This window comes from Mus musculus, chromosome 4, assembly GCF_000001635.26.
Source record: "Mus musculus strain C57BL/6J chromosome 4, GRCm38.p6 C57BL/6J".
Lineage (NCBI taxonomy): Eukaryota > Metazoa > Chordata > Mammalia > Rodentia > Muridae > Mus > Mus musculus.
Window position 1 is genome coordinate 53028583 of NC_000070.6, and position 15082 is coordinate 53043664.

Here is a 15082-nt window from a genome sequence, read left to right on the forward strand (position 1 = left end):
CACTTGGCAGTTTTCAGACCTAAGTAGCATTCTGTCTCCCAGGAGCACATTCTAGTGTTTGACACGTTTGTGCCTCTTCTCCTTCCTACTGCCCATTCCCTCCCAGTTTCCTTTGGTAACTTCTAAATCTCAGGCTAAAACGTTCATTCTCTTCAGGTAAGTAAGCTCATCCAGTCCCATGACTTAAAAAATCAAAACAACTGTGTTGGGGTGTGTGTGTGTGTGTGTAGTGTGTGTGTGTTGTGCTGTTAACGTGACCATTTTTACTTTCCATCATTGCCCCTGAGCTCTCGACTGAATACCAACTGCCACATGCTTCAACATAGGCATCTCTGTCTAGTTCACAAACTAGAAGCCATTTTTTATTTTTCTTTTCCTGGACCCCTACCTATGGCCTGTGAGCAAATGCTACTGGCTCTGAATTAGATTCTGACTGACATCCTTCCTCCCTGACCTCTTCACTGTCCCCTCACCCTCTTCTACTGCCCTTTCTTCCCATCAAAGACCACATTCTCTGAAACAGGGATTAGATCAGGCCACGCCCACCATGCTCGCCATGCCCGTTACTCTGTGGAAAACCTCCAGGTTCTTCACTATCCTAACAATGAAAGACAACTCAACGAGGCAGCAAGATCCTGATTCCATCCCCCACTCCCTGACCAAGAGAGATTGGATTCTTCTTCCTTGGCAGCCAAGCATTTTCCCAATTGTGTTTTTTATACTCCATGTTTAAGGTGTGTTCTCGAAGCCCACCATCCACTGCCGCCCCTGCTCATTTTGTTCAGAACTGAGCTTAAGTGTCTCTCCTCAGACAGGCTGTTTCTGACTCCTCCCCACTGTTAACTCATCACCCACAGTGTTTTCTGTTCTTCAAAGCTTGTCCACTGTCATTTGCCCTTCACCAATGCATCATTAAAGATAAATTTGATTTCATTCGATATAACATCCCCTGAATCAGGATGGATGGCCGGCATTCAAAGCTCAGTAAATATTTGCCAAATTAATACATAACAATGCTTAGTGCATTTACCAAGGACAAGTTTAACTGACACCTAACTTCAAAGGAAGCACCATTTGTTGTTTAATTAGCTTTGTATCTTGAGGCAAATTTCTCTGAGGTATCATTTATTCAACGTGTAAAATGTCTTGACTCCCCCTGCATAGGGTAGGTTACCAGTATCTGGCAAGTTGAAAATAGTTGCTAATTTTCTCCCCTGTTTTTTGAAACTTAATACATGCTATAGCACTATCCATATGGCCCAGAGTGGGTTTCTAATCTGGAGCGTTAGAGAGGGCTTTAATCAATATTTTGGTCAAGATTTGTGGGTAACTTGTATTTTCATCTGGGTTAACTAACCTTTTATGATACTTTTTTTTTTTACTCTCAATTATGAATTTTCACAGGCATGGTTGCATTATTTCATTAAAGTCTTATAGAACTCTAGAAGATACAGTTGTGTAGCAGATAGGCTTCTAGGCCTACTCAAAAGCCAAGAACCTGCATACAAAGTTCTGACCTGTGCCCTGGATAAGGACCACTTACTGCACATTGTCCCAGCCATTCTGAAGCAGTCACTATAGACCCAGGACCAACTGGGGCTTTTTGAGTTACAAGGTTCAGTATGTATTTTTTTCTCTGAGGCTGATAAGCCATACACATCTTCACTGTCTCAACAGAGCCCTGCTTGTGTGTACACTACTTAGCCTAGCACTGAATTCTGGAAGCAGAGAAAGGTGGAAACGAACCCCAGTGCCTCCCCCATCATATCTTTTTCCCAAATGTCTACTCCTTGGGCCTGGTGACCATTGCCCTCGCCCCCAGCGATGCATATGATGCTGTGTCCTTGTAGCTTTGGTTGACTAAGCACCCAAAGTTACCTTTCTGTAGCTTCCACAAAGCTAGCTCTGTCCTCATTACGGAAGCCTACTTATACTGCCTCCTCTTCAGCTTAGTGATTAGCAACCAGTACTCCATCTATAAAGCTTCTGACCCCTCATTTATAGTGGCTACTCAGTCACTATAAATGTCAAAGGCATCAGAAAGGACACAAGCTTCTTTCATTTTGAAGTAGCACCCCGAGTCCATTCTTCAGAACATTTGAACTTTCCCTGACACTTGCACCAGCGATGAGAGCAGCTTCCTCTCTGGCCTTATAACACTTAAACAGCAGGTGGTGCTACGGATGCACAAAAGGAACTTTGTGTAGACCAGCAGGACTGTCACAGCTTTATTTTGTGACTCATAACATAGAAACAAGCTTTTAAAAAAACACGTCATATAAAGTTATTCACAATACAATTTTTTTCAGTTTTTTTTTCTTTTAATGAAAACGATTTAACTTAGAAATCTGCTCTGAAACTTTTGTCTAGTTTTGCAAATCTCAGATATTCCAGTGCAAAAATAGATCCATTACAGACAGCATAAAGTGCTTGGAATGAGGGCCAATGATAAAGAAAAAGCACAAAACCAGCTTCATCCTAGGGCAGGAGGGAAAAGAACATACCGAATCCTTATGGAAATATAAATGTTCTACAAAAAGGGATGCAACAGTTTTGAATCAGAACAGTATTACTGTGGCGTTACACTATTACCAGCAAATAGTAATGAAAGTACAAATTAGTAATTCAGTATCAAAGTGGTTCCCCATTACATAACACATGGCTCTTTGGAACAATTTTACCTGATATATACAACCATGAGAAGACAACAAACAATCCCTTTAAGTCAATGCCTACTATACAGAGAGCAAATGATGTATGTAACATTTATAGTCATGAGGCATATGCTTGCGGTACAGACACCAAAATACAGTAGTTTGAGGTTTGTTTGTTTCATAATGAATTATGCTAGGTATATCTAGCGAGAGGACTCACTTTCTTTTGTCTTTCTCATATTCACAGTTAGTAAGTTTTCCACTATTTTTTTTTAAAGTAAACCAGAAGTGTTTGCACTTGAGAATTTCTCAACTCACAATGCACATCTCCATAGGGAATCTAAGAAATTCTTATTTGAAGATAGGATTGATTTTTAACTTTCTAAAATAATTACGTTTAAACAGGAAAGTTGAAGATTGCTCTTCAGATAGTGTAAAAGGTAACATAATAGCTACAGATTGTCTCTAGCTTCAGAAAAGATTTTAAATCTACACTCAATTGATTTTGTTTTCAAAAATGGTGCCTTACTTTTGTTGTTGTTTTGTGGCCTCAAAAATCTGAGTAATTAAAACAAGGATTTTTCTAAGGGCTGTACATGGTGATAATGGACTGAGAAAGCCAACGGAAGTTTGTTTTTGAAAAATAAAGACATGCTTCTTTGATTTCGGTATCTTTGATATCTAAAATGAATGGTATGCCAATAACTACTGGAAACACACTTTCCTTATCATTTTAGAAACCTATGTTGACATTAGTATCAAACTTGTCATTTTTCCTTTCAAGCAATGAATTACATAACATTATATAAACATAATTTGAAATAGATCTGAAATCTTATTCTTCCAAATTTTTAGAAGAAGTTAAATAAGGATAGCAAAAGCTCACTTGAACTTTGCCCAATACAGGAACTTACTCATATTTTTGTTTTGTATGAAGACGGATGACATTGAGCACTGGTGAAATAACTATTTTTTTCCACGTTGCTTGCAGATGAAAACAAATTAAGCTTGGGTTAGAAAAGTCTGAAAAAATATTTCACGTGGCAGAGTTTGTTGATTGTTTTCCATGACTGGTTAATGACGGAAGAGATGAACCATTCGAGATCGTCAGAGGTTTAAGTGGGTGTCTCTCATCCTGCAAAGCCCATTGTTTGCCCATATGGTGAGGATCCCAAAGGTCAGACGCATCGATTGTATCCGAGAGATTTCAAGCTAGCTGCTCTCCCTGGGAAGAGGGGGTTACTTAGTGGTCCTTCTTGGCTTCTGTATTGATGCTATCAAGTAGGCAAGGGTGTGGCCATATTCTTTCAGTGGATTTTACAAAATAAACCTACATCTGTACATCAATCAGCTGAATAAATGGCACAGGAAATCTGCTAGCTCCCCCTCACTCCTATCCAAGCATCTACATAGTAATGATGTTTCAAAAATACTCCATCTGCAACCTGAAATGAATAGTGCTCTACAGGATCTTAAAATATGGCCTGAGATGTTGACTACCACATTGTTTTCTGGTCACTGCGCTAGTCAGACATTCTATCTTCAAATTTACCAAGGAAAATAAAGGCATGAGGCAGTCCGGGCACATTCCTCTATGTGACTGACATCACACGTGTACAGTTCTAAGCTTCCAGAAGCATTGATAAAACTTAAAATTCCAAATAATACTAACAATGCAAACATTTTTGTCAAAATGAAATGCCACCCTTTCATTTTCTAGGTTAATTCAAACAGTTAGAAAGAACTAGATTTCTGTTAAATAATGAAGGATCTCAAGGTGTAGTGTACCCATCTTGTGTTAGGAGACAGTCAGCACAAACCAACCCAGACCTGCCACGTGTAAATGCACTGGATCTTTCATGCCACACCCTGAACTGAGCCGCTTGCAGCCCCAGCAGTTTGGCTGCTAATCTTTGCTGCTTAGGAGGATCTAATGTATTTGAAAAAGTCTCAGAAAGATGCTATGGCAAGCCATGACAGGGGCATGGGCAACACTGAACAAGAGAACCAAGTACCTGGGTTAGAGAGATGCACATTTTGTACAAGACAGCCACAACAGCAGCTCATCAAAGAGAGAAGGAAAATGGGGATTTAGTCACATGTGGCACCGTTTTTGTCACCTGATATTTAATGATGTCAACCGACAGTAGGGCGGTTTTCACAAAAGTGTTTGTGACACACTCAGTGCTTCAGACTTTCTGAGCAACTTGGCACTAGTAACTCTGGCACACTCATTGCCAGCAATGGATGTGTCACCGGGAAACCTGTTTTGTGGTTCAGCATGGCTTAATGGCTTAATGGACGAGGATGTGTGTGCCTTTGACTTTGATTATCACTGGCCATGACTATTTGATAGACTGTTGTTGCAATCCTAGTGAGAATACACAGGAACAAAAAAAGTATGAATCCAAACCCAGAGTCTGCTTGGTTCCACACCAGAGTTTCACATCTGTATAAGGTAATGAACTAACTTCAAGTCATTTTCACTAGAGAGCCATACAAGACATAGGCTACAAAGGCACTGCCCCTGTAATGGAATTGTGTTCTCGTTGCATTGAAGTGCATTGCATTGAATAGTGTCAGTACAGTATCCAGTTTGTTCTTCTCCACAGAAACGCAGGACGCTTTCTTCTAGAACACTTGACACAGTGCAAAGGAAGACCTCGCTCTTCCTTCCTTTCATTCACCCTGTGTGAACGGGATTCTTCATACATAACTTTCTTTCACTTTCTCATCCTGCAAAAAGGATGTGAGAACGGCCACATCCACAACTGTCTGGTTTTTGTGCAGTGACAGGTCCTTTAAGTGGTCATCATCACTTTGGTCCTTGGCAAAGTTCACAAATACCTGGCAAAAGGAAGACAGACGGTCATGAAGGCCTCTGCACTGAATCTTTTGTTGTTGTAGCTGCATTTTATTTATGGTGGCATTTTTCCTTGTGTTGAGATTAGGAGAACACAGAATTGAGTAAGTACTTGAAGGAGAAATCCCCCATGAAAGGGAGAGCTCTCGAGAAGCACAGAATGCATTGAAATCCTTTTCTACATCACCCACATCACTAACTATTTAAACCACCCATTTATCAATCATCCACTTTAGCATATCTAGGATTAATTAAGAGGAAATGAAAAAATACTTGCTGGATACCTACTAACTGCCAAGCTCTGTCTGGTATATTGCTGGGGATTGGTTCTCATGCATTGTCTTAATTTGGCTCCCACAATCACACAGGAATATACACGTCCAATTGCTGAAGGTCCCTGTCCCCAGTTAGTTTTTAATTGGCCAATAAAGTTACTAACAGCCAATGGCTGGGCAGGGAGATGGAGGTGGGAATTTTAGATTTCCTGGACAAAGGACTAAGGGAAGGAGGAGGGTCAGAATCACCATGACCGTGATGGGGAAGCAGAGAGGTCAGATCTAAGAGCTGCAGGACAGAAATTATCCAGCCATGGGGCAGTCAGGAAAGCATCCCCAGGCCAATCCCCCAGGTGTGTCTGGGGCAGTAGAGATAAAATATAGATTTTAAAAGGTGATAACTCTGGAATATCAGAGGGGAGAGTGGGTTAGCCACATGAAGTCAGGGAGAAGCCCAGCCTTGTGCAGTGAGGGCATATTAAAATTAACTCGGGTGTTTGTGTCTTTTATTTCGAGGATCCAGAGAACTCTCGTGGGTGGCGAGAAATGTGATCATCAGCTAGGACCTCAGAGCAGTTTCACAGATTACTGCTACAGGATATCTTGTTATGTAGAAGAGATAAAGTCTTTCGGGATAGCATTTGAAATGTAAATGAAGAAAATATCTAATAAAAAATGATAAGAAAAAAGGAAAAAAAGAAGAGAGAATGCTTCTGGCAAAATGCCTGACTCATGACAGGTAATCAATGGTAGTTATTGTGACTACTGTTACTACAGTCACAATTTATATATAGTAGAAAGCATCAACGTTTTGCATGTGCCCACAGAAATCTGTATAATATAGGCAGTAATAGCAGGAATGGAATCAAAGCACAGGCTGAAGTTCTCTCAAGCTGATGGTGGGGAGAAAGGAGCAGGCATCCCAAGCCTGTAGCTAAATGTACTTTTCACTGAAAGCTTACTTGGTCAAGTGTTGTCTGAGAGACAGAGTAGTCTTCTATGTGGAGTCGCTTTTTGCTCTGGGAGAGGATGCTGAATATCCTGGCTAGAGATGACAAGGAGGATGGAAGCTGGTACTGAAGCATGTTTCGATGTTTCTCTTTTAGGACACTTCCCGGAAACGCAAGTCCAAAGAACTCCTGGACAGGCTTCAGGTCAGGGTTGGAGCCTGCTATTCGTACAACTATTGTATAACCATCTCCAAACCTGAAAGCAAAAACCCAAACACACACACAAATGGGGCATTCGTAGCAAACTACTCAAGAGGATACTCAATTCTGAAAACCCCAACTTGTACCAAGAAAAACATCAGACCCACGGAGCAGTTTCTGAGAAAGAACCAGTTTTATCTACCGAATACCTAGCTGTGTATGGTACCTAGCTCACAGCCTTGAATACGAGATTCCATTAAAACCTCAATGTGGACCTAGGAAGTCTGACATAGAGACAAACAGAAGCCCAAGGAATTTAGTCACCTGTCCATGTCCTTGAGTTAACGCCCAGTTACGGCAGGGTAAGGATATAAACCTCTTTGTGTTACCTCCACAGTGTGTCCTTGTTATCATAACATCACAAGTGAATTATTAAGTTTCACTTATATAACTAAATTCGGAATAGTCTCAGAAACTGACTCCCAGAGATGCTGAGTAACCTGCCTACAAATCGCACAGCCAGCCAGTACAGGGCAAAGGCAAATGGAATACTGCCCATTTAGGCTTTAGAGCCTGTGTTCTTTTTCCTATACTCTTCTGTTTTTATTTTAAGCTATCATGCAAACACACATCAAATAAATAAATAAATACATACATAAATACATAAAAACACAAAACAAAACAAAAACCCCAATGACTTCAGTATGTGCTATCCCAAAGAAATGGTCCCCGTTACCTGTTTTTCAGATGTTGGACACTGCCAAGGCACCTGAACCTTCCATTGACCATTATGGCCATCCTTGTACAAAGAGCTTCACATTCTTCCATACTGTGGGGAAACAGAATGAGGTTTTCCTTTCAAACAGATGCTCCTATAAGCATCAGAGTATCACTATGAAACCTGGCCTTTCAATGAAACAGACCCCCATTATCCTAGGACCTTGCCATGAAACAGAAATAATAGATCTTTTCTGTCATGTGCCATACAGTTGTAAAAAGGGAAAAATAATTCAAATGTTTACAGGAAGAACAGTTGCATAAATTAGGGTAGATCTTTACAAATGACAATGCAGCTGCGAGACATGATGGCACACCTCAATTATATGACTTGAAATTTTGTTTTCAGTACCTATGTTATAATTAAATTTTTGTTTGTAAAATACTTAAGTGCTTATATCTTTGCATAAGAAAAACCCTGGAGTAGATACAGACAAATGGTAATAGTTATCTCTAGATGGAATAATTCCAGGTGATAGCTGTTTCAGTCTTTGTCTTTGTTTTTTTCATTTTTATAAAATGACCAGATATAATAGCACCCTACAGAAGCCAAGATTGTACAGTACAGACCTATGAGATGTAAGGACTACAGATCTCCCCTCCTTGACAATGCTTAGGGCACAATTCCACAAGAATCTCCGGGCTTTAGGGTCCATGCCTGTGGTTGGTTCATCCTATAATTAGAATAAAACAAGTTTATTTGCTGGAAAAAAAATGTCAAGGACAATTTTTTAAAAGGATTTATTTATCTATTTTATATATGTGAGTACACTGTAGAAGAGGGCATCAGACCCCATTACAGAATACAGAAGGTTGTGAGCCACCATGTGATTTCTGGGAATTGAACTCAGGGTCTCCAGAAGAGCAGTCAGTGCTCTTAACCACTGAGCCATCTCTCCAGCCCAAGACAATTTTTTTTCAATGCTAATGATCATGCCGGGTTTCCCAGAGTGGGGGTGGGGTGAGACATGTGGATTTCTATGAGCTCAAAGTCAGCCTAGTCCACATAGGAAGTTTTAGGCCACCCAGGGCTACATAGTGAAACCTTATAGCAAAACAACAACAACAGCAAAACAAAAACCCCAAAACTTTTTGTCCAAAATTATTTTTGAAGTCAGAGCAGTGAAACTTACATCATATTTTTCTCCTTGTTCTATTACATTTGCTAATCATAGAGAAATTTCATATCCACATGGTCAATAAAAATTAAAGCTTCAACCCAAGGCTTCTTCCCATACTCCCAGTGTTCTCTACAAAATGAGGATCAAGGACCACTGCCCAGTCTGGTCTGGTTTTTATTCATCTGTATGGGAGCAACTATGATGCAGTGGCTACTATGGTCATCTGTGGCTACTATGTCCATCTAGAAGCCATGTCCTCACTTCTACCTTTGGAGGATGAACAACATAGAGTCATGAAGAATATTCCTGAGACTATTCAAATAGCACCTTCACCTTCAGCCATGTTTGTAGGGATTATCTAAGGCAAGGAAACAAGATGAGTGGAGCTTGTCTACTCAGGAGCCTGTAAAGGTACAGCCGAGCCACCCAGCGTGCTGTGAGGGAGAAGCCTGTGAGGGAGAAGCTGTGAGGGAGAAGCTGTGAGGGAGAAGCTGTGAGGGAGAAGCTGTGAGGGAGAAGCTGTGAGGGAGAAGCTGTGAGGGAGAAGCTGTGAGGGAGAAGCTGTGAGGGAGAAACTGTGAGGGAGAAGCCTGCTCTGGACCAGCAGATGGACTTGCTATCACCATGCCAAGTACGCAAAGGCCTACATGTGACTTCAGATAAGCCATGATGTCTATTCAAGACAGAAGAACAATTTCCACCCTCCACTCACTCACACCCCTCTCACACTCACCAGAAACACCACAGGAGGTCCGCCAATCAAAGCCATGGCTGTGGAGAGCTTTCGTTTGTTGCCGCCACTGTAGTTACTGGCATATTTTTCTCCATACTTTACCAGGCCCAGTTTGCGAATTGCCCATTCACCAACCTAGAGAGATTAAAAAGCGTTTTGATTTTTGTCTGGCTGAGTATTGTCACCATGCTTTCTTACACACAATGTAGGAAAGTTCTTTCATTGAATCGGACTCAAGTCTCAGCTACCTCTGAGGACTCACAGGAGGGAGAGGGGACTTATGTAGTGGGACCTGCACTCCCTGCCCCCGCCCTCTAGCCTGTGCATGCCTCCCTTCCCCTGAAGTCAGTGCAGAGACTGCAGTGTGAGTAAAGAGACAGTCTCAGGTTGATGTCATGTATGAAGAAGGTATTCAATATATAGGTGTCAAAAGACAGTCTGCTTTCCTGGTTCCTACAATACCTTGCCAACTTCCTTTTCTGGGACTCCCCTCAGGAGGGCAAAGAACTCCACATGCTCTCTTCCCGTCAGCAGCTCTGTGATGGCGTCAAACTGAGGGCAGTAGCCCATGTTCTGGTGTACTTCATGGATATTTGATAAGATGCTGTAAGGAAGACAGGACCAGTCAGGTTTTAAGTGTTTAGAGATATTCTGAGGAGACAATCTGGCTTGACAGTTCTTAAAAATATATGCTTGTATAGAACAAATATACACCGGCTTCTATTCAGAGGACCAACCTTTCTGTCCCTAGGATGTCAACTCTTTCTATCAGTAGGGTCCTGTCTCAGCCCTGCATGCTTGGTCCAGCATCAAAATGAGTCTATACAACTGCAATATGGGCTTTGCCAACAGACTCAGTCACACCAATCTGGAACTTCAACATTAAGTTTCCACTGCAAATCTGACTCTGTGAGCTGGTCATATGTAACAAGTGTCTCTATACTCTAGTCTTCCTTAAGACCATGCAGTACCACGTAAGTCCCAGAAATGCTGGGCCTGGGTTCTTGCTGCCTTCTGCTCCCCATTTACTGATTTGGAACATTCATGTTCCAAACGTTCTTATTCCACCAAATATACAATGCAGACTGCCACTTATTCCTCTATTTAATTAATTATAGATCTTCTAATATGTTAACAGGAAAAAATACACATATAAATAATTTTACTTAAATCCGTAGGGGCAACCTCTAGGTTCTAAAAAGCCTGTCAAACTAATAGTTGCTATTATCTAAAAATTGTGACATTCATATTCCAGTCTGATGGATGCCTTTCAGTCACCTCCAGATAGCCATGAACTTGACATATAGGTACAGTCCTTTCTGCTTATTTAGTATTCTTGGGTTAGCCTTCTCAAGACTTAAAACTAAGGTACCCATGGACATTGTGCCTGGCTCTCTCTCACAGCTACATTATCCAAGTCAGTTATGTAATCAGTAGCTGAGATAAACCTTAGGATGGACGGTTATTGTCTCTCTACATGTTCCAGGAGCTTGGTACTAGACAGACTAGGGAGTCATCACTATTCCCAGAATTTCTATTCTTTTAAGGCTCCTGTAGATTGCTACTGAAAAATAAGTCAGTAAGAGACAGGAGAAGATGGATGAGTTCATTATGCCTCTGACTCTACAATAATATTGACTATCTCTAGTCAATGTTTCTGAACTGTGAGCAATCTCCCATTACTAGGTTGTGAAATAAATTTAGTAGGTCACAGCCAGCAATTTTTAAATGGCATGATGCACACTAGTGTATGAACTATTAGGGTAAACTACAAGTAGTAACAGTAGGTGGGTGCCATTTTAATTCATTAGGTGTATGTGTACCTCTGTGTCTGTATATATGTACTACATTGAAAATACCACCTAACAGGTCTCTGATACATAGCTTTATCCACAAAGATTAGTAAATGGCTTAATGGTGTCTTTATCAATTGTTACACACTTTACAGAGGGCACTTTAACAGGTATATGCCCTTTTACCATGTAGGGAATTTTCTGAGGAAATAACAGAAATTATCTACAAGGACATATTTAAACAGCGAATAGAGAAACTAATTAGTGCCCAACATTTATAATGAATTGATCAAATAAACATATTTACTTGGTAGAGTTTCTAGATTTTAGAATATGTAACCCATTGTAAAATCTTCATTATAAAACTATTTATAATATAGACTCAAAGTCTATATAGAGCTGTGCTCTGTTATGGCACATATAGATGCATAACAGATCGGAGCCAAGGGATAGCTCTAGAACTTGGCTGTGATCATGTAATTCAATGAATTGACTAAAAATCACAGATCTATTCTCTCAGATCAAGGAAATTATATATATATGTATGTAAATTATGGATAAATAAGAGGGAAACTGAAAGAAAATGTAAAAATCAGGCTTATTTCCAGGTAGTGAACTTGGACATGATTTTAAGAGGTTTTGAACTCAAGAAACTTCAATGCTTTTACAAGCTATAGTAATAAGATAGTCAGAAAATAACTGTACATTTATTTCTTAAGGCTGGAGAAAGAAAACCTCGGCAGCAAATACAGGCTGCTTCTTTGCCCACCTGTTTTTGTTAAGGAACGCATCCCCTCTGGTCACAGGGGTGTCTCCAGTCAGCATCTTGAAAGTTGTTGACTTCCCAGCTCCGTTAACTCCCAGGAGTCCAAAGCACTGAAAAGCGAGACTAGGTGAGCGGCAGGAACAAACTCCCAAATCTTAGTCTGAATGGCCTAGCGAACCAGCCCCCTGGGCCTGGGTGTGCTTCACCATGGAGCCCAGAGCTTCACTCTTAAGTACCAATGAGTTCCATATTCAGATATCATGAGAGCATGTATGCCTGCCTCTCTCTCTCTCTCTGTGTGTGTGTGTGTGTGTGTGTGTGTGTGTGTGTGTATGACAGAGAGGAGATGGGGAAGGAGAGAAGGAGAGAGGAGAGAGTTTATGTATGAGCCATGTTGTTTGTGGGTCTTTTTTATAAAGACTGAATCATCAAGTTGAGACCAAGGTCTATCTATAAAGAGCAATAAAAAAGCCAAATGGTCAAAATGCATACCTACCATCCACCCTAAGAACATAAAAGAAGTCCAAAAAATACGTGAAAGGAGAAAATCTACATTTTACCCTACTTGAAATTCATCCCTGAATGGATCCCCCAAGGCGTAATCTAGATGTGAATGTTTTCTGACACTGCCTGAGAGCGTCCAAACCTGTTCTGTTCTGACACAAGAGGTTCTCATTCTCTCCACGACTGATCGCTTCTCACAGACACAAAAACAGAAGCCTTGAAAAGCCATTTTCCATAGTTACAGGACACTGTTGTTTGGTTTGGTAGCTAGGGTCGGAATTAATAGAGACAAAACACAACAGGAGCGCAGTGCATTTACCTCTCCGGGAGGGATGCCGATGCAGATCCTGTCGACTGCAGGCTTCCGCTTCCTCCTATAGATCTGCAACCAAGGAAACACAGAGATCATGCACCTTGGAGGCTCTGGGCTCTCCCAGCCAACTGTGGAGGAAGGGGCTCTGAAAGCCACACTCCCCACAGAACAGAACTCATCGGATGGCTGCACCACACACAGATGTGCCAAGAACCTTTCTCTGTCTCCGCAATGAGTAGCCTTTCCCTGACCCTGAAACTTTTTATTCCTGAGTCTTTTTTCCTTAAAAGACAGTGATATATTTTAAAATTAAATTATGTAGGTTGGAATCTATAATAAAATGTTTCAATCACCATAAACTAAAATGTGAGGGTCGTGGTATTCAGAAAGGGTCGAAGCAGATTGTCTCTCTGAGCAACGGAGGTAGAGAGGATCTTTGAGCCATGAAAATCAAAATCAACTATTTGTTCTCTGCACTTTGTCTCGACATACAATGTTAGAGTGTTTTAATCACTAACACGAATGCAAGTATGTTCAATAAATAAATCTGAAGAGTGGGAACTGCATTACAGAAGTATTCCCAGTAGGATTTTGTTTTTTAATTAAGAAGTCTCCGTGGTGTAGTTTAAGTAAAACTGACAAAGCTTTGTGTAGAGGCACATTTGGGGAAGCACCGGGTTTTGTTTTGTTGTCATGAATGAAGCAATTCAGCAGAAAGCTAGTGAGGAGATAAAATGCAGAAAACAGAAGAGAAGCTGTGGGGTCCACAGTCGCTGCCCACCTTGGTCAGTTCCTTGATCTCTAGGATGTCATTCTGTCCGCCACCGTCCAGAATCCTCTGTCTCTCCCGCCTCACATCCTCATCCTCGTCATTCAAAGGAGGAAGCTTCGCCTTTACAGGTCTTGGGAGAAAGAGTGTTTAAGAAAAGTCAATCTTTTCAGCTCTTTTCCAAGGGAAAATTCAAGCTTCTAAAGCACTTTATCAAGGCCCCGCGCCATCACTTCGTGGGTGGACAGAGCATGCTCACGGCTGGGAAAATCCCTTTAACTGGGCGAGTTCAGCCCACCCAGGACTCGTGAGTCCTCTCTGCACCCATCACGTCCCTGGAACAGTTCTCAGATAAAGCTCACCTGGGCCTGATGAAAAATCTGTACTGGATCAGAACAGTAATGAGGAAGAACACCACCCCTTCCACGGCCATGGCAAAAAGGTTCCGTCCTACCAAGTCCCAAGAGAGCGGAGAGACGAAGCGGTTCTCCCCTGTGAGACACAATGCAGACATAATCTGGTCAGAGGGGCGGGCATCAGAAATCATGGCCCTACTTCCTGTTTCTGAGATGAGATTCTGTGCGTGACTTTGTTGTTTGTATGCTTTTTCATTTAAATTAGTTAATATTATGCTAAACCTTAAAGGCTAGCTTAACGTAAAATTTCGTTTTTTTTTTTCACACTTGAAATATTAAAGGACTTCCTTCATATTAAAAAAAAGGAAGGATGGGAGGAAGAGAGGGAGGGAGGGAGGGAGGGAGGGGAAGGAAAGTGAGGAAAGGAAGAAAGGATTTCCTCATTTGGGGGGTCAGTTTCACACAATTTTTCTAGAAACATGACTCATGACAAGAAGAAAAAGGAGTAACATAGGTGTCTACTTTGAGATTTCATTTGGAAAACTATAATACAACCTGGTATCAGGTCAGAATTTCGGAGTCAATTAGCTTTTAGATCTGTAAGTTCATTAGGATTGATAAGATTTCCTTTTTAATGAGACATGCCCCCACCCAAACCCAAACAATTCAAGTTTGGGTTGACCAATAATCCTGGATAATTTGGGGGGGGGGTCAGAAAGTATGGGTATTAGAAAATGCATTCAAAAGATGTCTATTTCTACAGTATCTAATGTAACCTAGTGACTTAAGTTAGATGGTTTTAGGATAATATCCCTTAATTCTTCATGTCTCCTCTGTATCACTAAACTGAAAATGTTCCTCTTCTATGTTTGTTAAGTAGCATTAATTAACTCAATTAATCAGCAAATGAATAATAGTCACATAATGGACAGAGATATTTTAACCATTATAAAAGTAGAAAAAAAGATTCAATAAATTATCTCTTTAGAGAAGGCATAAAACACAAT

At 40.9% G+C, this 15082-nt stretch overlaps 1 protein-coding gene across 4 annotated transcripts in view; it reads right to left on the reverse strand.

The window, feature by feature from the left end:
• Positions 1-2206: 2206 nt before the first annotated feature.
• Positions 2207-15082, reverse strand: part of Abca1 (ATP-binding cassette, sub-family A (ABC1), member 1) — a 129200-nt gene continuing 116324 nt past the window's right edge. For 3 of the 4 annotated variants that reach the window (XM_006537556.1, XM_006537554.1, XM_006537555.3), the window contains 10 exons: positions 14082-14211; positions 13732-13852; positions 12957-13019; positions 12137-12243; positions 10037-10178; positions 9575-9709; positions 8291-8394; positions 7680-7772; positions 6755-6998; positions 2214-5501 (listed from right to left, as the gene is read on the reverse strand). In XM_006537556.1, the coding sequence (XP_006537619.1) occupies positions 5361-5501; positions 6755-6998; positions 7680-7772; positions 8291-8394; positions 9575-9709; positions 10037-10178; positions 12137-12243; positions 12957-13019; positions 13732-13852; positions 14082-14211 (1280 nt within the window). In that variant the 3' untranslated portion in view covers positions 2214-5360. Of the gene's footprint in view, positions 5502-6754; positions 6999-7679; positions 7773-8290; positions 8395-9574; positions 9710-10036; positions 10179-12136; positions 12244-12956; positions 13020-13731; positions 13853-14081; positions 14212-15082 lie in introns of all 4 variants that reach the window. The other variant, NM_013454.3, reaches the window with a different exon arrangement.